This window comes from Hydractinia symbiolongicarpus, chromosome 15, assembly GCF_029227915.1.
Source record: "Hydractinia symbiolongicarpus strain clone_291-10 chromosome 15, HSymV2.1, whole genome shotgun sequence".
In the NCBI taxonomy this organism is placed as follows: domain Eukaryota; kingdom Metazoa; phylum Cnidaria; class Hydrozoa; order Anthoathecata; family Hydractiniidae; genus Hydractinia; species Hydractinia symbiolongicarpus.
In genome coordinates this window covers 8,718,467-8,746,252 of record NC_079889.1, presented here as the reverse complement: position 1 = coordinate 8,746,252, position 27,786 = coordinate 8,718,467, and the positions used below count along the sequence as shown (strand labels likewise).

Here is a 27,786-nt window from a genome sequence, read left to right as displayed (position 1 = left end):
GAAAATGCTGTAGTTGTGTCAAGCTACTGTTAATATAAGTTACTAGTCGATAAGACCCGTAGAGAAGACCACTTAGCAGGAGGACTATGTAAAAATTGGTTTTTTTAGACCTTTTGCTGATGTCAGCAGTGCATATGCGAGAACAAGTTGACGAAATTCAGTTTATCCGTTGTCTCTATTGTGTAGAGCTCGACACGCTTATGAAGAGAATGTATGTGATCATGTGATTTTGATGAACGGTTAATGATATATAAGGGTTTAGAAATTATGCTGACAATGGTCCGTCAAAACTTAAAAATTTTTTTCTAGAAATTTGTATACCTGCTGCCTTTATCGTATAGATCTTGAAACGCTTATTGAGAAAATGTATATCCTATACTTTTTCTCAATGTACTACATGTACTTTTGGTAAACGATTGCAGAGATATTAGGGTTTGAAGGTTTTTTGATGACGTCATCAACCCGTCCATTCCGAAACGGATTCGGGGGCCCAGGTTTGGGAAACTTACTCAAATTGGTCCCAGGTGGTCCTTAGTTACTCAGTGAAAAATCATTGACGTCACCACCTTGTTTCCAAGTTATTTGACCTCAAAGTTTTAAATACACTGTAAAGGCTTAATTAACTTAATATAAGATATTGACGTTAAAGTATTGTTATTGACGTCGTGTCGTAACGTCACAAGATTTAACATTTGAGGCATAACTTTTTCGGCTACATCAAAGGAAAATGAACTTATCCACTTTGCCTGTTACAAACAGACAGACACAGTCTCTGTATTATTATAAGAGGTAAAGAAGTCAATACGAATGTTTTCTCTGCCAATATGTGTATTTATAGTTCTAGCAGTGTATCAAACACTCGTGCGCCGGCCTAACTGAAACAGAGGCACAAACAAAATAAGATTTCTTACATTCACAAAAAATTCAGATGCTAAATAAAGTTATATTTTTTCTTACAAGTCTCAGTTAAAACTCCGGGAAAAAAGTAGCGGAAATATTTCTCCATCTAAAGATAACAGTTGTGAATCTCCGAAATAACCGACATTTATCTCCACAATTTAGAGCTGACCTTGTGCAGAAATGGTAGCGCAGCTGAATACAAGACTTTGGATCAAACTGTTGTGACCATGTTTGAGCGCTCGATAAGACATTACAATTATTGACCTAGAATGTTTTTACCTTTACATTTATGGGTCTGTTTTTTCAGAACAAAACGTAAAGTTTGTGCTTGAAAGGAAATCTTTTATACTTAAAGACTTTTTCGTTTAAAATTTTATGTCATTTTGTGAAGTTTTATGGCAAAGAATAAAATACTAAAGAGGGATGTCCTAAGTAAACCGCAGGGCACAACATGGTTTTTAATAGAACTTTGGATAAGGTTTAATCCATTTGTTTTTATTTTATTTTTATACAGCTATCTACAAAAACTATATATTTTTTAAAAATAGTAAAGGAAAATTACATGTGTATACAGAATATAAAAAATGTGTAGAACACGTTAACTATGCCTTTCAAATATAAATAAAAATATATATGGCACTTACAAAGAGTGATAAAATTATTGTAACATTGCTAATTTTTACATCTATAGTTGTATACATATCTGTTAAAATCTAATTATATTTTATTCAATTTAAGATGCTTGCTAAATTTGCTTTTTAATCCTCAAAATTTTGCAAAGGAAATATTTTTTTTTAAGACAAATAGAGTATATTCCAGCTGTAGGTGTTGAAATTTATTTTACAACGAACTGAAAATGATTGCTCAATCCCTGTCTGTGGTAGTATTACTGTTTTTTGTGCATAACACTAGTAAGTAATCCTTTTGTTATATCTATTGTTGTTACAATTGGTACGAGCCTCTTTCCTACAGGTTAATCAGTATCAGGGGGAAGAGCTTAGATGTTACTAATATTATTTAACTCGCAAAGTACTATAAAAGAATTAAATTAGATTTTCAAAACAAATCCCAGCCACATGTATTACATGTTTTTTTGTGTTTGTCCAGTAATGAATGATTTATCTTTCGTTCAGAAAGAACATAACATAACAACACATTGTACTTCCTTTTGATCACAAAAGGAGCCTTAAAAAGGATGGGTGTAGACTTGGGCGTACTGACGTGATTCACAAATAGCTAAAATACCCTTAGTATTAAAACTAATTTGTGCTTTATATCAGAGGTATACCAGATAAAATAGATAAAAGCACAAAGCATAAGATCCCATTGACATAAAAATAATAACAACAGAATGTTGACATAACAACACAATATTACAAGCTTACCATATTTAGATACCTTACCATGCTCTGACAAATTCAATGCAACTGGAGAATCGTCATCAAGTTATTTGCAGCCTTTATCGTCACATGACACTGCCATTTTAAACCAGTCGGGTGATTTTTATCCCGACAGATGGTTTAAACGTTATCAAACACTGCTGTGGAAAAAACTTTTTCAAAATATCACAAAAGAGGCTGTCGTTGTAAGTTTATTTATTAAAGTTCTTTTATTTTATTTCTTCACATGAGAGCAAGTTTTTACTCTATTCATGCTAGGCTTTTTATGCGCCTTATAAATAGAGGGACTTTTTAACTTCTGATCATAAATGTATTTGCAAAAGACTGCTGCAGTCATCAATTTTAAAATTTACGTCAAAAATTTAACGAATTTTGTTTGACCTATTAAATTAATTCTTAGCATAATATATGTCACATTTGTAAAGTGATTAAGCCCTATTTGGTCCGAGATTAGGGGAGAGGGAGGGGGAGGTATTCCGCATGGTTTTTTTTAAATAACTCCTTAATGCTACGTTGCATGGCTAGGATACTTACTGAGTTTCATTATTTATTTATTGGACACCTGCATGACAAGTTTTTAGGCCCCATACCGTTTAGAGGCTTTGATATTGGCTATTACACAAAACTATCCCTAAAAATGAAACGCTTATAATGGGGAAAATATAATAACTCTTGTTAGGATTATCTTAAAACTTGAAACTTACAACATATCTTTGTTTCATTAAGTAGAATTATTTAGCAAGTTCTACACATTTGGTAATCCGATTTCCCGATTTTTTCGGATTTTACCCAAAAATAGGAAAAAAGCCCGGATTTTCAGGCAATTTTTGGCAGTTTTTTATGTGGTTTGTGTCAAAACCGGAATATATGTTAAGTAACTTTTATTTAGATTTTAGAAACTTCAAACAGTCTAGAACTAAAGTAATTGAATTTTAAGCAGAGGGGGCATTTTGAACAAATTTCAAGCTTTTGATGACGTCACAGAAAATGTAGTTACGCAATCAAATATTTATTGCTGTCATTTTGTTCTTTCTGTGACGTTCTATAAGTATTAAGTTTGATTCAGTTTGGACAATCCTATGAAAAGTTATTGAGGAGATGGGGAAGGGGGATTAATATGTTCCAAACAACCCGGACCGAATAACTTTAAAATCCAAGGATATCTAGCAGAGATATAATTTCATTTTAATCCTGCTACCATCTATTAACAATATCCCTTGACCGAAAAAGGGAATTATAAGTCAATTTGAAATTATAAAAAAACTTTTTCACTCAAATATGTAAGTATACAAATATTATTAATAAAACCTTTAAGTAAGATGATAAGACCTAACTCGCTAAATATCTCATATTTTTCAAGAAGTATGGAAAAATGAGACAGCCTGCCTTTCTTTGTGTGACGCAACCTAATAATTACTTGAAAGAAAAAGAAAATAAAAATAAATAGAATTGACCCTTCAAGACTTCAATATAGTTCTATTTACGCTACTTTAATTGAAGAAAATTTCGCGGTTTCAAAAATGCGCAAGAGCTTTTTGAAGTTGATCATACTGTAGTTGAATTTTAAGCCTAATCTGAAAAATAAGATTGTAGCATTGAATACGTTATCGTTGTAAAAATTCGATTATGGAGAGGAGCATATATATACCATGGTTCTTAACCCTGCTTGCAAAGGTCACATCCCCAGTAATCGGGTGCAATAAAAGTCGAATAATCCTCATGTGACCAAATGGTGCACCAATTGCAGCTTACCCAATTCTCGCTAGCTTGTCTACTACTCCATAAAACCCCAATACACTTCACATTTCTAACTATCATTGTCATTTTCGTAATTTGGTATTGATGTCTTTTTCTTCGGGAGACTTTTTTTTTTTTTTTTTTTTTCGATAAGCTTTTGTACAACACTGCTACTATTTTTTCTTTCTTTTGTTTTGGCTGCTTTTGTAACTTTTTTGTTCTTCTCTGTTCTGCTTTCATTCTGCTCTCGCAGTATTTCTTCTATGGCGAGCCTGGTAAAATTTCGGATTGTCCCCCTTCCCTCTTGCTTTGTTTAGCTTTTACTTAAGGAACTGGAAAGATGTTAGAGAGACTGTGTTATTTGCTCATCTGGTTTACCTGCATACTTGGCATAATTAACTAAACATCGTTTGCAGTTGATGAATACGACGTTGGCGGTCTCAAACGAAGCAGACTTCATGAATGCTTGGCAGAAAGTTTACCGACTTTGTCGATGAAATCCTACGAGCTGGATGTCTTTTTAACCAATCAGAGCATGCATTCAGTTTGTATGTGACTTATACCCTTCCAATATTAACAAACTTGGTTTTTAGATCTACAATGTGTATGTTTCACTGATATATTCCATGAAAAAATCACCGTCAACCCAACCACTACCTAAACATTTTCCTAAGGTTCCTGCTGGAGCATGGTCAATTAGTTTTATCCTTCATCCTTTTTCGTTTAAAAAATCACCATAGGAGGCACGTAAAAACCTGTAGCTTTAACAGCTAATAAAATGGTAGCTGTCTGATCTCTCTCAGCACTGGTTACAGTCAAAATATCGGCAAACGCCATTTCTGTTCAGATCAAATTAACGATTCAAGGAAACTGCTTTTGGTTTTCGTATTGATAAGATGCCTTGTTGCTTCATAAATCCTGCCACGAAACCTCGACCTAATGTTTTTATTTTGTCAAAGCAGGGATTGATTTTTTTCGCAATAATCAAACACAACTCCCTGTAGTTCTGTAATTGTCATACCATACCATGAATTGTCCATTTTAACAATATAGTCAGCTAGTTCGTTTTCTTGATTATCACTCAGTACTTTACGATATGCACCTAGTAAATTTATGATAGATATATCAGTCGGTATGGCTTTTAACTTGTTTGTAACACGTCTATGTAACGCGTCTTTCGGTACATCAAAAGAGTTTGAGGCTTTCTGGATTTCTGGATTCTCTCTGGATTATTTTTTACTGCTTTAATGGCAATTTCCATACTTTTACATCCCATGATGCTCTGTTTGTTTTCTTAACATAACCATCTATACAGAAAAAAACAAATAAAAGTATAAATGTATCGCCTATCTTTCCAGTTTCACCACAAAAATGTTAGGCACCACTGGTCACTTTTTTCTCTCATCTTCCCGCATTCACTTCGTGTAATTAACCGAAAAACTCAACTTAATAGACCTCTAACTTTTATATGATATATCACAGATTAATTAGAGAAAGAAAGTGTCTCATCTTCCCCGCTGTCTCGATTTGCCCCGAATTACAACGCAACTCAGGTTGCATCACTATTTTCTTACGAACGTTCCTTCTATACTTCTTAATAGTAACATAATTTTTAAGAAATCATCTTAACTCGAGATTAACCTGAACAAAATAGGATTGACATCATCCATTTTTCTAGAAGAAACCGTATAGACAGGCAAAAGATTCTATGCCACTCAGTCAGTCTTAACATCATTTTTTTTAGTAATTACATCAATTTACAGGGAAGGGGTGTTCTGGTCGTCTGAACGGTACGAATAGAATTGACTTATGAGCAAAAGGGATGAAAAGTTGTATTCAAGCACTATCAGGCGCATACGTATCTTTCCTGGATTACTACGATAATAATTTACATGTTGTTCTATGTCACATTTTCTTATTTATCATAGAAGAAGAACAGTTCTCCTTTTTTTCAATACCTTTGACGATCTTGTTGAGATTTCCTGCAATCGAATGTTGATTGAAATTATTAATGCTATTTAGTCCGAAATTCTACAACTTTTGAAAGGACTTCAACATTGAATCAAACTTGCAGCACTAATTACGTTATAAAAGGAACAATTTTTCTGTGACGTCATCAAAGATTTGTTGAAAATACCACTAGCTTTTTAAAATTCAATTACTGTAGTTCTTTAACGAATTTTTTCGCAGTCTGTGTAAAGTCCTTGAAGGGACTCTTTTCTGGATTTTACATCGTATCAAAGTCGTATAAAAGAATAGAAAGAATCGCCCGCCAAACCGATTTTTAGGTAAAGTAAAAAAAACCCAGAAAATCCGCAGAATCTTCCCATTGATGAAATAAAGTTGTGTTGTAAGTTTCAACTTCTAAGTATAATCCTAAAAAAGTCATTATATTTTCCCGATTAGGAAATATTCAGGGGGTAGTTTCGGTTAATGACCAATATTTTAGGCTGACAGGTATGGGACCTGAAAATTTAACAAGCAGGTGGCTAATACATCAATAGAAAAGTTCAGTGAGTATCGTAATCAGGCAGCATAGCAAAAATAAGTTATTAAAATAAACATCGTAATTCGTCCTTAAACGTAAAAATTATTTTTTAGATTCATATCTTTGGATTGCGTCACAACAGTAATGTAAATTCGAGAGCAAGAATTCATGACGTAAAGATACAGAATGTTACCTTTAACGAGACGTGCGATCCCTCCGTTCTGTCCTCAATGAATAAAGATATTCAGGATAATTTTTTCGATAAACATTTTACAGCGGATAGCGTAAAAAAAGTAAAATACAAAATGAAAGATGATATCTTCACGTTGAATGAATTCGATATCACTTTTGCCATAAATGATCAAATCAGTTATATTGTCACATCTCCTTGTAACTTCGTCACAGGATCAGGTGGGAGTTTGCAGTTATCTGTAGTTGGTTATGTCAATTACTGCCCCTTTGAACTAGTCTGTGGAAAAGTGAAGAAATACGTCAGACTAGAACATACGAAATGTCAACAAAGACCAGGTAAGGTTTAAAATTTGTTTCTGTTTTTTTTTTCATTTGTGTTAATGATGACTGTCAGTAACTTTTTATTTTATTTTCGAATTTGTGTAACTTCATGATAGATTTTTATTCTTCTTTTGTAAATATTAAAAATAATGTTAAATTTAATAATTAAATAAACATTTTAGCTATTTTGACTTTTGGGGCGCCAATGTAAAATATTATTCACATTTTGAGGGGATTTATTACTTGTTTTTTTTTTACTTCCAAGATAGGTCGATGTTCACATTTTCCATTTACAGCTTTCAGTAACATAAATATCTAGGGTTTAAATTTCAAACAATATATTTATGAGGTGCCATAATCGCTAAAACATTTTCCTTTTTAAAATTGTATACAAAAAATCATGCGAAAAAGGGCATAAGTGGACGTTCCCTAAATACAAAAGATAACGCCCTCGAGCGCCAAAGGGCGGTAAAAGCAAAGGGCGCAAGTTATTTGAACATCTTTAGACATATAAACCTAAATAATAACATTTTAAGTTCTTTATAATATCCATATACCAAAATGTTAAGAATAATTGGAACACCGCTTATAAAAATGGGCGTGGTACACCACCTGCTGCAAATTTTTGGAATTTTTTAATTTTATATTTCTGATCCAAAATGATAAAAAGTCAACTACTGGAAGTTTCAGGGTAATACCATTTATGGTTCCAGAGTTATTAACGAAAGTACGCCAGTATGTCGTATATAAGTTTTATTTTTTGAGAAAAACATAATTAAAATTGAAAAACCAATCATAGCGCGACGATAATTGTTTATTAGCAGCCAATCAGAGCGCCGTGTGTCAAATTTTAAATAACTATGCGCGGGAACTGACAAACTTCAAAATTATATAAACAAAAAAATATATAATAATTTTTAGATCGCAATTAATTACGTTACTCTTTCTATTATTTTTAGTACTTTATCCAACGGAAGGAGAAGAAGACAGACTTAAACAAAAAAAACATACGTTATCATTACCTTTCTTAATGTTTTCAAAACCCTCGGATCATATATTCGTAAGCAAAATATTATCTCTTTGCTTTCTAATAATGTAGAAAGAGTTTTAATATACAAAAGCCTAAACATTTTTGTTCTAAAGGTTAATAGAAACGGTGTAATATCAGTGTCCTCTATATCCGTTGGTAAACCATCCATAAATGGCAAGGATACAGTGATGGCTGTTTATAACATGGAAACACCATTCAAAGACGGAATCATAAATTCATACCATATGAATCAATCTCATCTTTTAAAAGCAGCAAATAAGGACATATCACGATACTCTCTCAAATCATTTTTTGCCAATCAAATCATTGTTGTAAACTATATTGGTGTGAAGTATCAGTCAAAAGCACACACGTTCCAAGCTGTCTTTGCAACAGATGGAAATCAAACTTATGTTATATTGAACTACTACCGACTTGAAAGTAATGGTGCAACCGTTGGATTTTCCGAACGCGCATGTGGGCACCGTTTGTATTATAATAGTACTAAAAGTAAGTCATTAGCTCATACGTCAAACGTTGGAATGCCCGGAAGACACGTCCTGTTATTGACAACTCGCTGTGCAAAAGCAGGTATGGTATGAAGATATTGTTAAAAAATATTTTTTTACTTCAACCAATGTTGTGGTTTGTTATAACAAAAATAAATTTGGTTGAGTTTACATAAGTATAAAATGTAGTACTTCTTTAAGTAACTCTAAATAGAGAGGACATGTAAATAGATCTGGGAGGACGCCTAACAAAATATTTCTATTTGGTGCAGACAATTTATTTCTTGATGTTCGTTTCCGTGTAAAAGTTATAATACGTGATTCTATTCCCTGTTTTTCGTCTCATGTTTTGTAAAAAACATGCACTTATTTTTGATTTTTCAACTCTCACACGTGACTAGCTCATTATGTAATTTAGGGATTCCTATTAGACACTAACAAGCTGAGATCATCATGTCTTTATAGCAGTGCATATTTTATTTAATTTAAAGATAAGACACTGTATTGAAACGAATAGGCTTTCGTATCAGGAAACAGATTTTGCTATTTAAATGTCTATCTCTATTTTTCTGTTTAGAACTATATCCCTATGGAAATTCTTCTGGCGATGTAATGCTGGAAAAATGTGAATCTTGCATACGTACTGTTCCTTTCCGCCAGCCATCTCTCTTTAACAACATGTTAGTTTTTACCCAAACAGTAAGTGATAAATTCAATAATTACCTCCAAGAATATTGCCAATAACTATGTTTTCGGTATCCAATCAAACACAAGTGTAGCTGTACACAACAAAACGTTCCTTAGAAAACACAATCTTGCGAAATACGTTTCAAAATTTCAGTGGAATCCTTAACTTTAAAATATCCTAGCTATTTATTAAAAATTGAAATTTCGTGTTAAATCTTCGCACCCGACAAAAAGTGTGCTTCACTGCAAGACGTCTTTAAAACTGTTTAACAAAGACGTCCACCAAACGTCTAAATCTAGTCCATTTTGTTTTTAGACGAGTTAAGTACGTCTATTACAACACGTTTAAAAAAAGTTTAATCAAGATGTCTAACAAACGTCTTTTAGTCGACGTCTAACAGACCTTTTGCGAAAGACGTCTTAAAAGCGGACAAAATAGACCAGATTTAGACGTTTTTTAGACGTCGTCGCATGCGTCTTTTAGACATTCTTAAGACGTCTTTGTGCCGGCTGGGAAAGGTCCACGGATTTAAATAAAATGGCTAAGCTATCGTTAGCAACAATTATCAATCTAGGATCTAGCCAAATAACCTAAGATCCTATGTCTTAAGGCCGCTTTAAACATTGACAAGTTAAAATTGCGTGTACCTTGTATAAAATGACCTACGTAATTAATTGCGCAGAAAGCTTTCCCAACTTTTTTTAATATATCTCGTGTATGGTTGTAACTGAAACATTTAAAAAATTTACCTTCATAACATGCTGCCACCTGTACTGTGTAAATATGTTGCGCCTACTCTTTTTGAAATTCGTGTAAATGCTCAGAAATAACTGACTGTTTTTCTTTGTGTTGCCAGCATTACACCAAGAAGACTCTTTAAACATATATTAGTATATTCATTATAGTAGTATGCTCATTATAATTCATTAGTGCATCCAGTTTTTATGTTTGTTTTGTTTTTATTTCTCTAACTTCTATGCTATAGTGAACACATTTTTTGCCTTAGAGTGGATTTGCTGTGCAACTGTTACACCGAGATGGTTCAAACATTTTCATCTTCCCTTTTTACAATTTCGATTCCATATCAGTTTCAATTGCTGATAGCATTTACTACAGAGAAACAAACGAAACAACGCTAATTTCAGAAATAAATTCTGACATAAAGCTGGTTTACGCGCATGCGCCAAATATGAGCCGCGCAATCATTATAACATTTAAGGACGTACACGTTAATACATTTCCTACTCATAACAGCACATATCAAATAGTAATCGCTCATGACGGGTTAAAACAAAGTTACCTATTTCTAACATACGATTATTTAAACACGTTTGGGGAAATTTCCGAAGCTGCAATCCTTCTGCAATGCTCTGTGATAAATGTTAAGTTACTTTACAACTACGGAAATGCAGTGTATCTAATGAGTAACACGAATATGAACAAGCTTGGTAGATATATATTTCATTCCAGTGGAAGAGACGAATGCAAAGCAGGTGAGTTTTTATGTTATTGCTGCGATGTGGTAATGCCTGCAAGAGGCATTGCTTTTATCATTTTTGCAAAATTAATTTGATATCTCTATTTTCCCGGAAACAGGTAAAAAATAGCGAATATAAACTTGGAATAATTATTCTCATGTACTGGCTCAAATGTCATCCTTCTCTTCTTTTCTTTGTTTATTTTATTTTTGTCATTATGTTAACTTTTTTTGTGTTTAATATCTTAGGATGCTCTCCTGTACACGGGGCGGCCAACTTGTTTATGTTAAAAGACGTCGACTTGCAGAGATTTGCAAGACTGAAAAATTTTGAAGAAGATATAAAAATGCAAATTCTGGGAAAAGTTTACGGAAACATTACTGAGAAACTTTACGTATGTAATTTAAAATGTTTCTGACCTGTCACTTTGGTTCTGCGTTTAACATTGTTGTGCAGAATGTGTTGCGGTCAATAAAAATTGCAAAATATCTCTCACTTTGCCATATTAGATTTTGCATTTGATTAAAAACATGAAAATTCACTTTAAAATATATAGTCTCCTTTTACCGACAGTATCAATTAAAACGTTTTATTTGGTCCATACCTTTTTTAACCGATTCGCGATTGCGCGTCCTTCTTTCATGCATAAACTCCAACAAATATATTTTTTTTAAAAAGTTACAGAAAAGAAACTTTGTGAAACCGCTTAATTACATGAATATATTCATTTGCTTTAGATAACGATTTTTGGAAATTTACCAAATCGGCATCAAGGTTTCAAACGTTTTTACAATCTCACTGTAACAAAAATGGCATACACTGAAAGTTGTAACCTGAATCAACTTTATGTTATTAAAGATGCAATTAATACTATCCAAAACAACGCTGATTTCCAACCTACAAAGTTTGTATTGGTTTCGTATAATATACAGAAGATTTGGTCTCCCCTTGATGTCATTTTTGCATTGCATGGCCATTTCACTATTGTTTTGATACATCAATGCCCCAAAACGAATGTAACTATTAATACCGTTGGGTATTTCAAAAGTTGTTCCTTCTTATTGGCATGTTTTAATGAAAGCAGTCATCCGTTTGCAATCTTAGACCATTCCACATGTGCACGAAAAGATCTTAGTAAGACTTGTTTCTCAACTTTAATTTCTCAGTTCGACGTCTCTAAATTGTCAAGTAGCTGTAAAATAAGTGTAGCTGTGAAATAAGTGTAGCTGTAAAATAAATGCAGCTAAAAAAATTTAGTTTGTGTTAGTTTCCTTCTATTTTTTGATATTATTGCATTATTTCTCTTCAAGTTAAAAGTCTTTAGGAAATTTGAGTAAATAATTAATACCGTGGGATTGGTACCAAAAAATGGCTTTCATGTGTTTTTCTTAAAAAATGAAGTTTTAAGCAGAATTTTGCCGAAAGAAGGTTTCGATCAATTGATGAATATTTTTTGTCGTCATTCTATTTTATGATGTCGACTTTCGTTTGGTGCAAAAAGTGTCGTCCGTCGTAATATCCAGCCTCCCCTAGATTCCACTGGCAAAATTCACTCCTGATTATATTTTATTCATCAGTTAAATAAATCAATTGCTATAATAAAGTTAAATGATGCAGTTGACATGTATTCAATATTTTTATACAGTATTGTATCCTTATGACACAAGAACGTACCAAGACGACAAAAATCAAGCAGAAGTGAAATTTGCGTGGCACAAACCTTTTTTGTTGTTTTCAACACCTGCTAAAAGTATGATAGTAAGTTAAATTGATTAAAACTATCTGATGTTAACGTATTTGGACTAATATTTGTACTAATAATGGGCTTTCTTTGCCTTCTTGATCGTTCATTTTCTGTACAGGCTGCAGCAAAGGTTCTATACTATCTTTTTACGAGGTATAAACGGACAGGCTGCAAGAAGGGTAAAATAGCGATATATATAATTTGTGGGAAAATGTTTTTTCGCTCTTTGTAACAAACAGCAATGCTTGTTTAAAAGCAAGAATGTTTAATTAGTAGGTAGAAGCAAACCTTCTGCCCACTGAACAACAGCTTGATACGAAAACAGGTATTAATATTCATTATTGATTTAGATTGGAGATGGATATTTGGAGATACGTTCAAAAAGCAAATCTCGACCGACATCTGAGAAGAGAATATTAGATGTTTATCGTTTACGTGACTTGCAAATGAATAACTTATCTGACGATTTTATTGAAAAAAAGAAGATCATTTACGAGTACTCCATTAAACCTAATTTATTGTCAGCTGCTAGCAAAGACATTTCTAGCTATTCGTCAGAAAGCTTTTCAGCTAAACATCTTCTTATAGTAACATTTGCTGTTCTTAAAAAAGTCGACGGCAGCCAGTTTACTTTTCAAGCAGTAATTGCATCAGATGAAAGGGAAACGTATGCAATCTTGAATTATAAAGAGCTCGGTGGTCGCGCCATTTCTGTCGGTTATGAGGAGCCCCTTTGTGGAAAAGGAAGGTTCTCTAAAGCAGAATTCAGTCAAGCGTTAGTTAATACATCAAATATAGGAATCCCAGGAAGACATGTGTTTCCCTTGACTTCGTTTAATTGCACAAGAGCAGGTAGGGATTTTTAGATAACAAGTCCACGATGAAGGATAGTAATGTGTAACATTTGTTCTTCTGCACTCACATGTTGAAAAAATGTTCAACGAAATACTTCTTCGATTGCACCCTTGATGTTAATGTACTGAGATAGAATATTGTCTAGGTCACTGTTTTTGTTTGCTTCAATTATTAATCGCTTAAACCAAGATTTATAAAACGACCCAACATCCTTCAGACCTTGAACTTGAAGTAATAAAGAATCTTAAACTAACTGATAAAGAAAACAAAAGCTAACGTTTTCATGTTCTATCGATGACTATGGAAAGTTTAGAGTTCTACAGGAAAGTGTCATGAAACTGTGTTAATCTCGTTTACATTACCCAATTTAAAACTTAGTTTTTTTTATATTAAATCAATTTTTAAAATTGAGGCGTAGGCAAATGTTACATTTCTCATCAGGTACGATCTTGTGCGCGAAAACCTCCAAAGGTTCATGTAGTTAAAACTGTTGTTCAGTTAGTTAAATATCCTTGTTGTCTATAATCTCTTTTCGAATCATAGCATTCTATCCATATGGCATTGCGGAAGGCGACAGGGCGCTGGAGAGAGGTGATAATGTCGCTGAATCAATCTTATTGAATACGCCTCTTCCACTTAAGACGAAACAAGTTGAAAAAATATATGTAAGTATATAATTACCAATTAGCATTAATAAAAATCGTACCTGAAACTTCAGTAGAAAAATCTGCAGTATTTAGGCGTCAGTACGACAGTGCGGCATCAAGCTATTTGCAACACTTTTAAAAAGTTAACAAACATTTTTGAGACAAGCATATTTATGTAATAAAATTACGTAAATATGCTTAAGCGTAGAATACTTCAAAATTTAATACCTTAATTGTTGTTAAATAAACGTAGTGACACGTGTCAAAGCTTACATGTCATTGGTTTAGCAATTTGAAATAAAATACAGTAAAATTCACCTTCATTTCACGCATCCTGAACTATAGAAGTCAATTGTTACAAGGCTGGTTACCTTATAAGAATTTTTGAACATTTAAAATTTACCTTTCTATAATTTGTTTTTGCCTTTAAGGTCACATCAAATGGCTTGATATCAATGGAACATGCCATTCAATCTTCCGTTCAATATACCCACTATGTTCAATATCCATATTCAATTATCGCTTCGTATTACATGGATTTTGATACCAGCTTCAGTGGCGTAATCTACTATAGACAAACAAAGGATAAAGTTATCACTGGTCAAGCAAAACAGGATATAAAAAATGTCTATCATTTAAATGTGGATATCGGTAATGTTGTCATTGTAACCTATGTTGACGTACCAAGGCGTCAGTCTCCTTTACACAAACATACATTCCAAACAGTGATCGCTTATAACAATAACAATCAAACTTTTTTGATTTTAAACTACAAAAAACTAGATACACCTAGCACATTAGTGATGTTTTCGGAGTACCCATGTTGTAAGATAAATATAACATCGAAGTTTGACTACGACGTGACTACCTATCTTACAGACCATACAAATGCAGATGGATTGGGAAAATATGTCATTCAAATCACTAATAGCACGCAGGGTATGTGTTAGGTCTGTTTGTACACCATCTCTTACTCAGAAACAGGGTTCCAATATTCCCAATAGGTTAGAAAGAATTAAGTCATTTTTTTTACTTTAGGTGTTTAATTAAAATTATATTTAAATATAATTATTATATTAAAATTATAAAAAGCATAAGTAATATAGAAATCAAGTTTTTTTTATATTTTTGCCGTTTGAAAAAATAAACTTGATAATCTCTATTTCTGTGTTTTCTTTCATTTCTTTGAAAAAGTTGTTAGGTATTAGAAGCGGATGCGACAGATGAAATTTCTAAAAATCACCCTTTACAGCCGAACTGAATTATTTTTAACCTTTGAGACCTATATTTACTAAAAATGTGAAAAGATATTTAAGAAAAGAAAGTTTTATTAATAATATTAATGAAAAGCTTGAAAATACACTAATTGTGTGTTTTTTCCTCGAAATGTCAAAAAAGTTATTCACAAAAATACTTCTTTTTGACATACCTTTGACATGCATAGGTTGTTATTATTCATCAGTCATAATTTTGGAAAGTAGCAACTTTTCCTATATTGGCCAAAAATGTTCCGTACTTTATGACATAATGTCACAGTTAACATATAACATGTGAAGGACATGTGAGTGTTCCATCATGGGCGTGTCCGCCATTAAAATAAATAATCGAAATAAACAAATAGCAAAAAATGAAAGAAAGTGTACATTGACAACTTACAAACAAGCGGGATATTTGTTTAATACAGAATAAGTTCGAGATAAAGACTGGAAATTAGCTTGAATGTGGTGAAAAGGGACTCACGTGCGTGTTTGTTACGCTCAAATTAGAGAAAAATTGCAAAAAGGATTCACTACATTTCAAATTTTTTCCTACTTTGAAACACTGTACTACAACAAAAACTTTATTTTTTTAGAGAAGTGGGCAAATAATAAACGTAAGAAAATCTCCGAATTAATTATTGGCTACGATTTTGTTCGCATCAGATGGAAAATAGAGGGAAATAGCACAGCTATCATTACAATGAACATCATTGGTCAATGGCAAGTCACATGGGTTCGTTTTCAATGCAAGGAAGTCACAAGCTATGAATTTGAAGACCTCTACCAAACGAATGTTTACAGAATTGAACTGATGGACACTAGTGGTAGCCTTCCTGCTTTGATCGAAGTTTCTCCTGCCAAATTTGGTACGCCTCATGAATCATTTTTTCCGTAAATACTACTGGAGAAATAAGTAGGGTTATTTTAAGTTTATGAAGATAAAAAGAAAAGTTTTCTTACTTGTCATTACTTCAGTTAAATTGAAATAGAATTAGATGTTTTTCAACTTTAAGAGTGTTTGGTCAAACAATTAGCAATATCGTACAATAAACGCCAATGTTTTTCTTGCTAATCTAGAACCAGTTAATAATGTTTACATAACACAAGATGGTGATCAAATGGTGTTACATTGGACAACACCTACAAGACTGTTTGGAAATGATACTGCATCAAAAACCATAATTACACATTGGAGCAAGGATCGTCATCATGTATACAACCAGACTTTTATAAAATCTATCTATGAAAAGCAGTATTTATTCAATGCCTCAACCGGCTCAAATCACAAGCTTACAATCGTTCTTTCAACAGCAAATGGCCAACTTAGTCCCGCAAGAATAATTTTTTATACATTTTCTGGTAAGCTTCTGTATATCTAAAAGTAAAAAGCTTCATTATCAAGACCTTTACTGTCCACATTATTTGCAGTTGTCTACCCGAGAAAATGCTCTTTAGGAGTTACAAATTTTCTTTTCAGCATAAATCTTATGAGCCTTGAGTTCTTTTAGAAACACAAAAATCAAGAAATCAAATTTTCCACCATAACAACTACTCGGATTATTTCATCACCGTTCACTTACACCCCAGTAACAATTAATCCATTTTGTTTGTAAAAATAACATGATGCCGTAGCAAACATAATTTTAATTGATGTGTGGTGTGGTAGTATCAAGAAAGATGCAGTAGAAGCATTCATTATTTTCTTTTTACATTTAGAGCCACCTAAAAGTTCCCAGGATTACACAATCATCATAAGTGCAACTGTCTCTTCGTTGGTTTTCATAACATTTGTGTTAGCTGCATGTTATTATCGAAGAAAAAATCAAAATAAAAATAAATACTTACAGCCACAAATAAAACAACCGGTAACTTCTTTTTCTTTTAACTGAAATTTGACAGCGAAAATCAGGACTGTTGAAAAGTTTTTGACCTTCGCCGACGCGAAGCTTTACAAATGAAGCGTTACACATCTACAATAATAAACAGCTACAAGTAGAAAAAACTTCTTAGACGATAAAAAATGTCTGCACATGATGTTATCTCTAACAAGATTTTACATTATTATGAATTTTAGGTTGATTTTGGCCGCAGCATTCGAGAACAAAGTAGCAATTTAAGCTATGATTCAAAATACGAATTTCCAAGGACACACATCTCTCTGATTAAAGTCATAGGAGAAGGAGAGTTTGCACAGGTATGGATAGCGTCAGCTAAGGGAATAGAGAAATTTCACCCACGAAAAGACAGAACTGAGAAATTGGTGTCGAGAAAAGTAACTGGAATTCACCAGAACAATATTGTTGTTGCTAAAACCCTGAAAGGTAAGTTACAAGAAAACTTGACATCTGATCCATGTATGCAAATTTACATGAACATAAAACTAACTACTAGTGATATCCCTTTAATTGTTTGAATGAATTTCTAAATAAGAAATTTTTTTTGTAAATAGACGACTTCTGTGCCCGCTCTTTTATTTTCTTTCGTAGTATTAATCCGAATAATAACCGTTTACTTCTAAAATTATCTTCCAAAGCAATATTTAACCCCCGGGCAATAATCTTCGTTAGTACCTGGCAGTGTGATGTCTTCTTTATATCTGACGTTTTTACTAGCTTATATCGACCACGTAATTGGGCGCTATTTTTCTGTAGCGACTGGCTAAAATAACCGTACAAAAAAATATTTTTTGTAAAATTTGAACGCTGTCAAACCTCCAAATAAGATCAAAATTTGCACTAATTGATTTAAGCTTTTCGCAGTATGATGAAATATATCAATATAGACTCCCTCAAAACCTGCAAAGCAGCTAACAAAACTCACCGTTTTCAATTGTTTTACAACTTGAGTTCTTCAAACAGGGATAAAAGAAGTCCACTAAACACTTCTCACGAAAAATCATTATCAGCTATCTCTTTAAAAAAAACTCTTCTAACTCTTCTAATTTTAGAACAAACACAACCACCAGCACCACCACCAGCGGTAATTTCAGAACTTTGAGAATAGGAATTTGTGTTCGAATTTGTGTTCCTTCGCTTGATCGGACGTTTATATTGTCAACAGACATGGTTCCTATATAAACAAGACGTATGATATACGTAAACAACCTCGCGAATAAAGTTTACAAAAAGCTGTCTATTAAATTGTGATTTCTGTTACGAAGTTAGACACGACATATTTTGCTATTCAGATGGGCAATAACATTTCTTGTGGACTACGCAGTTATTTTTTGAAATTGATTTGTGAGATCTTCTTGAACGGAAAATTCCTCGAAATTTCAATTTTCGTTGGGTCAGTCTGGGGTAAACCGACTGACAGAAAGAAGAAAGCGAGAACGAGTAATTCTTTTCGCTACAAAAAGAATTTCGTTCTCGTAATTATTTATATATGGTGGAGCGTCTTCGTTTTTCTCTTACGTATTGTTGTGGAAATTTTATTTTTCGCAGACTACTTTCCAGGCATTTGGAGAGACCTTAATTCTGCCTATATTCACTTTTGAAAACTTTGGTGGAAACACCTTTACTTTACCAGTTAGTTAAAAAAAGCTTGTGAACACTAATCTTATCTTTTTAAAAAATAAACAATATGCAGGCGCTGCATAAACTATCTCGCTATTGAAAATACACAACTATGAAACATCCACAATGCAACCCAATTTTACAATTTCTGCGAATAAAAAATACAGCATATCATTCATGGTTGAAAGTCGCGCGATTGAAACGTTTATGGTCTTAACGGCATTTAGTTGACAAAAATCAAAATTTTGATGCCACTATCATATTCAGCATACTTTTTTTGTTAACTGTGCCAATTTTTGTCGAAAATAAAGTATTTTAATTTTCGAACCAATTTTGGCCTAAAATGACATTTAGGTGACAAAAAATCAAAATTTTAATGTCACCATGTTCGGCATACTTTTTTTGTTAACTGTGCCAAGTTTTGTCGAAAACAAATACCAAATTTGGCCTGAAACGTCATTTAGATGACTTCCAAGTACTTAGAGAGTTTAGGTACGAAATTTAAATCTGTGACGTGGCAATTGATTATTTCGGACATAGTTAGCTACGAGTTAGTAAAAAAAAAAAAAAAGTAAAAATAGTTACCAAGATGAGATTCGAACACACGACTACTCCCGTGTCGGTGCTCAGAGAGGCAAAAATTTCCATTCTTGTAGGACACATTTGCGTTTTAATACAAGCTCACGAGCTTGTAATAAACAAGTTGTATTAAATTTTTAATCCAAATGCCAAATTTTTGTGACTTAGATATATTTTGGCTATAGATCACTTCAATGGACCTTTTTAATAATAGTGTTACTATTATTAAATTTATGACTGCGCAATGCAGTGTGGGAAAATCAGTGTATCTTATGTAGTTTCGGCGAAGTTTACTTACTGTAAACATTGGTAAGTAACTGTCTAACAATGGAGTATTTACAAGAAGAATTAAACAAGTGGAGTGTTGAAAACTTAAGGAGTTATTTGTTAGCTTGGGGGGGTCCTTTAAGGGGGATACTTAAAGCTGATTTAATTAAGAAAGCGCTTGCAGCAGAACTGATTAATCTCCCTGTATCTTTATCGTTGGCAAACCAACGTGTCTAAATTAACTGTCGCATGTATCAAAATACCCTTTCCAGAACAGATAACCACTGGACAGATGACTGAATTACTATCCTGGTATAACAACCAAATGCCTTCTGGAGTATGCACAGAAAAGTCTGGGTGTCAAAGCTTAAAATGAGGGAGAGAATTTAATGAATGATGGATATGGTAAAAATGTTGAGTTCAACAACATATCTCAATGTCTGCGTTATTGTTTTGTTCGTGGAGGTGTTATACCACAAACAAGGGTTAATGAAACTCCTTATAAAACCTGGGTGTATAAGAACACTGATAACCATGAAGTTTTAACTGGCAAATGTGGTTACATTGCTGGATACAGTGAAAGCTGCAAACATGTTTTTGCACTGCTTCATTTTGTTGTACATCAGGTTGTATTGGGTTTAAATAAAACATGTACGTCCAAAACTCTAGTTTGAAACAAAACAGTGGCTAAAGGTTGACAAAAAGTTCATCTTTCTGCAAAAATGTCGTCAATATCTTTTAAAAGACCACATCCCAAGCATCTACCAGACCATGTTAAAGTACCACGGACTTCGTTTGATCCTCGTGCTGTGCATCAATAATATTAAATGGCACCTTGAAAATGCCCATAGATACAACTCTATACCAGAGAATACTAAATGCTGTTGCAAGAACTTCGCCAAGTAATGAAGTATCAGAGGAATTGAACCAACTGTTTCCCCTATGAGCCCGTTAGCTAACAATACTCCTAATTAAACGGCTTTTTTCACTGCAATCAATTGGAGCCAGAACTATTTTTCTAATGGGGGTTGCATATTAACAATAGCTGCAGCAATTGTCCAAATGTGATCACACATATCGATCATTGATATTGGTAAGATGTTTTACAATAATCAGAATTCTTTCAACCGTTCATTAACCCTTTTAATATGTATTCTAGAACACATGTCACTTGGGTCAAAAACAGATCTTGAACATTGAAACCTTTATCAAACAGAACCATAAAACCAGGATGAAATTTTGAAGCAACATTTGTATCTTCAGTAATAAAACGATCTATGCTAGAACCAGCATAGGCAGGAGATACGTAAGAGATTTACCCCGATTTTGTACAAAATATAAAATTTTTTTAGCGTGTTTTGGCTTTTGTAGGTGCTGTATGTTTGGTGTTGTGCTGCAACTTATTTCGAATGTTCAACATATTGTTTAGTGCAGTCACCTTTACTTTCCCATTTGTTACAAGTACCAGAAAAATGATGGTGCTTATATGGCTGTGTTTTATCAGGTATTTGCCAATATATTAGTTGTTCAAGTTCCAAACTAAGAAAAATGATGAATGTTGTAATAAGGTTGCAGGCATGTTCAGTCGATATTCCAAATCTGAAAGGTAAGTCAACAACAGGCACATAAAGTCTCATCAACGTCATTAAGATTTCATCCTCTAAGCTTAGAGAACGGCTTGGACCAATTTGGCTGGACTATACTGATACTGTTTAGTTCTTACAGAATTGTCACCCTTGTAATATTGGAGTATTGAATGTTTCTGCCGAACATGCTCAACATAATTGGAAAAACTTTTGATATGGACATCCCGTGTACAATTTTATAATTTTTTTATTACTTTGGATGCAATCCCATGACATTCTTGTATTAATTGTATTCAATGACAATTTGCCGGAAGTTGTGGATGCTGTGGACAACGTAGGTGATAAAATATTGGCATTACTAGTTGGTGATAACATTGGAATATCTAATTCTAAAGTAGACATTGATGAGGTTGAGCAAGTGGGTGATAACAGAGTTGTCCCACTAGCTGGTGATAATAATGAAAGATTTGTTGATGAATTGGTTGGTGACATTAACAAAAAGGCATTTTTAGGAGAAGTTAGATCAACTGTGACACAAAAGTCAATTTTATCTTCATTGTCTGGTTCTGTTTTGACACCATCTGAAGCAGTTGAAGATGGAACAAATTTATCTCTTTTGCATTTTTTGTTGAGAAGAAAAACTTTTTTTTTGGTGCTTTTCTCTTTTTTGAGTTTTGATCTGTACCATAGCCTTTTTAAATACAATGTGGGTAAAGGACTCTGTCGGTTTCTCATATTCAAAATGATTTGAACAGATCACATGATATTTTTTAAACACAAAATACTTTTTGTTACAAGTGGGCCCCCACTTATATACTTGTATACAACTTAGGGCTTCTACAAGTGTAAAAACGTAGCTCAAAACTCCCATTAAATGCAGTGATGTGCGGCTTAATGACATATTTTTCTGGATATTTACATTGTTACATACTCCCACAGCACAACGATCATTAATTCCCATAACGATAATTATTCTTCAATAAAACCACAGAACAACAGTAGACATTAAAAGCGACTACCTCCTTTCAAGGTTTGTTTTGATTTTAGATACCCTGATCTTCTCATGACCTTCCCATGCTTTGCGCGAAGTCATAAATTTAAAAATGGTAGCACTATAAGCAAAAAGGTCTATTCATTTGTTTTTATAACGATGCCAGGTACGAAGTGGATAATAAACCGTTTGGCCGGGCGCTGCGTGGACAAATAGCAACCAAATTCTCTGCTTGATATTCTTGCCATTCATTTTTACTGAAAGCTAAAAAACAAAATAGCTTGTAAGAGCAGCTGTAATTCCCTTCCACAGTTTTTTAATGTATTTTTATACTTTATAATTCGTTGAAAAAGTTCCGTTGAATATCATTTTATAGTTTTTTTATATTTTTTTTTCAAAAAGGAATTCTGCGCAAGCTGAATTTCTTTTGGGTGAATAGCTCTTTCTTATGTTTTAAAGAAAATAAATCAGTTGATGTACACGTTCCGTTTCAGAAAATGCTACAGAAAAGGATCACAAAGATTTAGCTAACGAGCTTAAGCTTCTAATTCATATTGGCGAACATAGAAACATTGTCAATTTGGTTGGAGCCTGCACCAAAGCTGATAATATTTTGTTATTGACGGAATACTGTGAAATGGGAAGTTTAGCTAAATACTTGCGCTTGAATAGAGATTATTTTGAACCCACATGGCATCGCAATGGGAAAGAAGAATTTAATTGTTATCAAGTCACATGGATTGCAGTACAAGTAGCAGATGGTATGAGCTTTCTTAAAGAGAGAAAGGTAAAAGTCTATTTCATAGAATATTCGCAAATCTTTTCTCTTCCTTGTCAAAGTGTCATACTCATTGGACGTAATGATCTACTTAAATGTTTATATGAAGTACCATTTGTTTAGTCATATCGAGTTCTGTTTTAAACCTAGCATCACTTTTCTCCCTCCACAAGTCATGTTGGCTGGTATTGAAATTTGATGTTTAGCATAACAATATATTGCACAAAACTATTTTGTTTTTAAGTTTTGGTAAAAAAGAACTTTGTAAATATGAATTAAGAGCGCTTTAATTGCAAATTGTATTTAATTGATTTATTCTTCTGTTTTGTAAAATTTTTACGAATTTGCTTACCATACGTAAATTTTGCGTTAGAAGCTGGTAATCCCGGGGAATATTGCACACTAAGTAAGTGTATGTAAGTTCCAACCAATCGTGTGGCGCGAAAAATTGGCAAATACATTCCAAGTCGAAGATTTGTGGACCCATCCGTCCAACTTCGTGTTTGCCACGAAAGTTTTTTTAAAAATGGTGATCAATTTTGTTAACCGAGAAAATCCAATCAAATGCTGTTAGAACTCTATTTGAAGTGATTCTAAATTTCAATTCTAAAATCTAGTGTCTCTGAATGAATAAACATTTATTTTAGTACGTCCACCGTGATCTTGCGGCTAGGACTGTATTTCTAACCAAAGACATGCATGCAAAAGTTGCTGATCTTGGACTGATGAAGAACGCACCTGATAATGATTACTATAAGAGAGAATACGTTGATAAATTACCGATCAAATGGATGGCACCGGAAAGTATTTTAGAGAAGAAATTTACTACCAAAAGTGATGTGTATGTAATTTTTTAAATTTCTTTTATCTCATAAAAAGAAGATTGAATTTAAACTCTAATCTTAAAATTGATTCATTCCATTTGACTGCATTTTTCGCCATAGCGCAACTTTGATAAAGTGCGCACGTGCCATTAAAAAAACCTTCCTGAGCTTTTGCAGTATAGCGATAGTTGCAGCCCAACAGAAACGTGTCTTTTATGCATCTCATTCATATATATATAAGGTGAACTTACTTGCATCTCCTTACCCCATTCCCCTGCCCTTGTCTCTCCACCGGTAGCAAGCTGACCAGTTTTTACGATAGTTAAAAGGCAAGCAGATCGGCATGCATAGCAGTCCTACTTGATTAATGTTTAAACTATACACTATACTATAGCCAGCGCTTTTTCTGGAACTATAACCATCAAGAAAACACAAAGAACTTTTTGAATAATACATAATCCACTTTTTTTCCTATGTGGACTTAAAGATCACAATTTTATAATGGTGATCTTTAAGTATTCTGTTTGTATTCTTACTGGTTGACAATAAAGTAGCTTTGTCGTTGGTTACATTATTATCAAAGGCTTCTTTACAAATTTGTTTGCCTGGATACTGATATTGTCCTTGTGTTTTGTCTAGACACTGAGGCCATTGTATGAATGGGTGGGTGACAAATTAAAAATACATATCTTTTCATGATGTCTTTATATTAACACGTCTGATTTAAAATTTTCTGCGGCATTCATGTAATATGCGTTCAAAGCTATCAATAAAAAATAAGAAGGAATAGATTTATAATATATTCTCGTTTTTGCATAGCATTCAAGAAAGGCAAGAAGAAATAGCATAAAGGCGAATACACTATGTTTTAACACCGGCCAAAAAGTATGCAACCAGGATCAGACAATAAGTTATGTTCAATATTTTCTCTTGGTAATACGATTTAATTATTGCTTTTTATTTTTCAGTTGGTCATTTGGTGTTTTGCTCTGGGAAATTTACTCTCTTGGTGCTCTTCCATATCCAGATATTCAAGAGAGTAAAGATTTGTTAGCTTACTTGAAACAAGGTTCACGCATGTCACAACCAGTGGAATGCGCAAAAGAATTTTACGACATTATGTTAGAATGTTGGTCATTTTCGGTAGATTCAAGACCATCATTCAATGAAATACGAAACGATTTAGATCGACTTATGGTGAAAAAGGTAAAGAACGTTAATTTATTGATAGCTTGCTACTGGTTTATTAAACGAAACATGGGACGGAAGATAGTTCCGTAAGAAAGTGAATACGTCGATCGGCGGTTATGACTTTGTTGTTTTTTTGTTTGTTTGTTTGTTTGTTTTTTAGTTATTTTGCTGTTCTATTTCATTTTAATTCACGTTTCTTGTGTATGATTTTCTTTCTCTTTGTTTATCAATCCTAAACAGTATTTATTATTATTACTTTGTGTAAAAATTACCGAGTAACAAAGAAACAAACAAATGAAATAAAAAATGAGGGTGAATTTTTTATAAATATTTTTTGTAGAAACGAGTACTTGACAATCAAAGATCTGTTAAGGCAACACCAACACTAAAGAACGATCTAAATGAAAGGTAGTAAGTATTAATATGTTACAACCAAATTAAAACTGCTAGCTAGTAAAACTATAATCTATAATTCTTAAGTTAAATTCATTCTTCACTGCGTAAATATATTTAGGGATTAAATTCTCGTATTTCAACTTTTACCCTGCGAACGTTAGCTTTCTAAAATTATCTTCATGTCTGACGTTCTTGTGAGCATAAAAACACGTATAACTCAACCTCCATTTCTATCTTTTCTGACACCGGGAAGGCGAAACAAATATGGCTCTGGACTGATCCGATATGAAACCTGATTGGCGCGGATGTGCCGCATAATTATTGCGCTACAAAAAAAATTTAGCGAGGCAGCGAGTCTGGGACAAACAGAACAAAGCTTAAATGGCGGAGGAGCTCTAGCGTGTTTTTTTTGTGAAAGTGAAGAATTTAATAAAAAGCATTACTAAGCAATGACAGTGCAAGGTAAAGTGATGCTGTATACGTAGAAATATCTTAATAGCTGGTAAAGTCCAGTGCTGGAAAAGTAAGTTGCTAGCTAGCTACACTTACTAGCAAAATATCATAATAAAACCAAATGGAAAGTAAATCAACTTGTTTTTAAGTGGCGAGCGTTAATTTGCAGCTTAATGCAGAAAATGACATTACATAAAATTACTAGCTGAGAAACTGATTTTCGCTCACTACACATGTGAATTGTGCTACAGCAATTTTTCAAAAAATGTCAAAAAAGTGTATCACATGTTTTACTATTAAAATATTAAAATCCAATAGGTTAACTGTCAATAGCCATTTTATCATTGCATGCACATTTATTCAAGAAAATTAAAAGTGCAATAACTTTGGTAAATACTCTATAAAGTTATCGACTGGAAACTTGCTATGGCGTACTTTTAGAGCAAACTGATAAAAAATAATTTTGCACGAGGCATAAAGAATTTATATATAGCCATTTTCAGGAAGAGTAAAAACTTTGAGCAAACAATAAAAAAGGTAAAAACATTTTTGGTAAAATGATTTATTTCAGACAAAGCCACGCTTTGATTGAGCACTTAACCAAATTTATTTGTCTAAATTTAATAATCCAAATGTAACACCACTTTTTACTAATATTACGTCTTTCTCGGTTAGAAGTGCCAAAATTTCAGTAAAAATTAAAATATTGACTATTTTTTAGACTGGTTTGATGAAATTGAGCAAAAAATTAGTTTCGTTATTATCATACTCTCTGAGTTACAGAATTTATTCCTTTTTACACACGTTTTTGACAGCATATCAATTTTTTGACAGCATATCAATTTTGACTAAGACAGTTTGGAAAATATTAAAGCAATTCCAACCTAAATAGACCAGATAAAGTTTAACCTAAAATTATGCCAGTTAATTATGCCAGTAAACGGAAAATTTATTGACAACAAATATCTTTTGGCTCAGATATAATTTTGTAATTGAATGCTTTGATGATGAGAAAACTGAATTATTCTTTACTGTTGGTTTCTCAATTTTTGTAGCAAAATAATAACAACAAACATAGAAGTGTGTGTGTCAAATAAAATGCGTTCTTTAGCATTGTGATTAGCTGCAAAAAAATTGGGTTTTGTTAAACTTAGGCGGCACACAATACGTTAGACTTTATATTTATCCGATTTATCCAAGCATTGAATTACTATGTGCACTATTTTGTAGTGACTATTCGTCTGTGGGTAAATCATTGTATGATGAAGTCTTCCACGCAGATCGAAAAAGCGCACATCTGTCATTAAATTCTGGAGAATTTACAACAGACAGAAAAGCTGCTACCTCCGAGATAGAGAGTGCAAAAAACCAACCTGAATATGATTATGAAGGAAACGATAATGCGTACCTTATGTTAACTCCGGACGATTGCGGAGATGAACAGATGGGTGAAGCGATGAAAGAGTTTAACAACACCATACTGGATTTTGTTGGTGATGAAGTGATGGAAAAAAAAAGCAAAGAAAAAACGCCAAAAGTCAATTCGAACGAAAAACACCATGAGTACGTTAATATTGTGCAACATCATTCAGCAGAGAACAGCAATGATAGTAAATATAAAAACCCTGATGAAGAAAATTTCGATGAGCACGATGATGAGTAAAATAAATTTGTCATGAACACAAAAAGTTACCCAAGAGAATTTTCTTCACAAACTCTCGCACGTATTATAATTTTAAGCTCTACTATGCAAAATGTACAAAAATATGTTATTGAAGAATTTTTAATGACGTTTTAGCTATTAATATCGGCCATTATAACAACGATTTCCCTTTATGGTATTTTTGTCAAAACCTTTAAAACAAGAAAATTATTTTCTTCTTTCGATTTGTGGGAGAGAAAGCAATATCCTGTATGACCCGATTTTCTGCTATTTTGTTTTCTTTCAAAAACTGTTT

At 33.0% G+C, this 27,786-nt stretch overlaps 1 protein-coding gene across 2 annotated transcripts; it reads left to right on the top strand.

Moving 5' to 3' along the window:
• The first annotated feature begins 1,685 nt into the window (after positions 1-1,685).
• LOC130628517 (uncharacterized) lies at positions 1,686-27,786 on the top strand. 2 transcript variants are annotated; one of them, XM_057441452.1, is made up of 22 exons: positions 1,686-1,811; positions 2,295-2,485; positions 6,639-7,053; positions 7,998-8,098; positions 8,182-8,659; positions 9,155-9,276; positions 10,272-10,758; positions 10,992-11,137; positions 11,481-11,877; positions 12,389-12,501; positions 12,838-13,339; positions 13,886-14,007; positions 14,421-14,928; positions 15,842-16,114; positions 16,326-16,607; positions 16,965-17,113; positions 17,323-17,569; positions 22,681-22,973; positions 23,612-23,805; positions 24,757-24,994; positions 25,320-25,387; positions 27,059-27,786. In XM_057441452.1, exons 1-22 carry the CDS (start codon positions 1,757-1,759, stop codon positions 27,489-27,491), a joined length of 5,814 nt encoding a protein of 1,937 aa, XP_057297435.1. In that variant the 5' UTR covers positions 1,686-1,756; the 3' UTR covers positions 27,492-27,786. The 2 variants fall into 2 exon arrangements, with proteins under 2 accessions (XP_057297435.1, XP_057297434.1); XM_057441451.1 differs by having other exon boundaries at positions 25,320-25,390.

Bases quoted from the DNA above. Each gene is read 5' to 3' on its own strand.
- LOC130628517 (XM_057441451.1), top strand. From the start codon at position 1,757: ATGATTGCTCAATCCCTGTCTGTGGTAGTATTACTGTTTTTTGTGCAT. The intron at 8,660-9,154 runs GTATGGTATGAA...TTTTCTGTTTAG, and splicing joins AACTCGCTGTGCAAAAGCAG to AACTATATCCCTATGGAAAT. The intron at 17,114-17,322 runs GTAACTTCTTTT...TATGAATTTTAG, and splicing joins AGCCACAAATAAAACAACCG to GTTGATTTTGGCCGCAGCAT.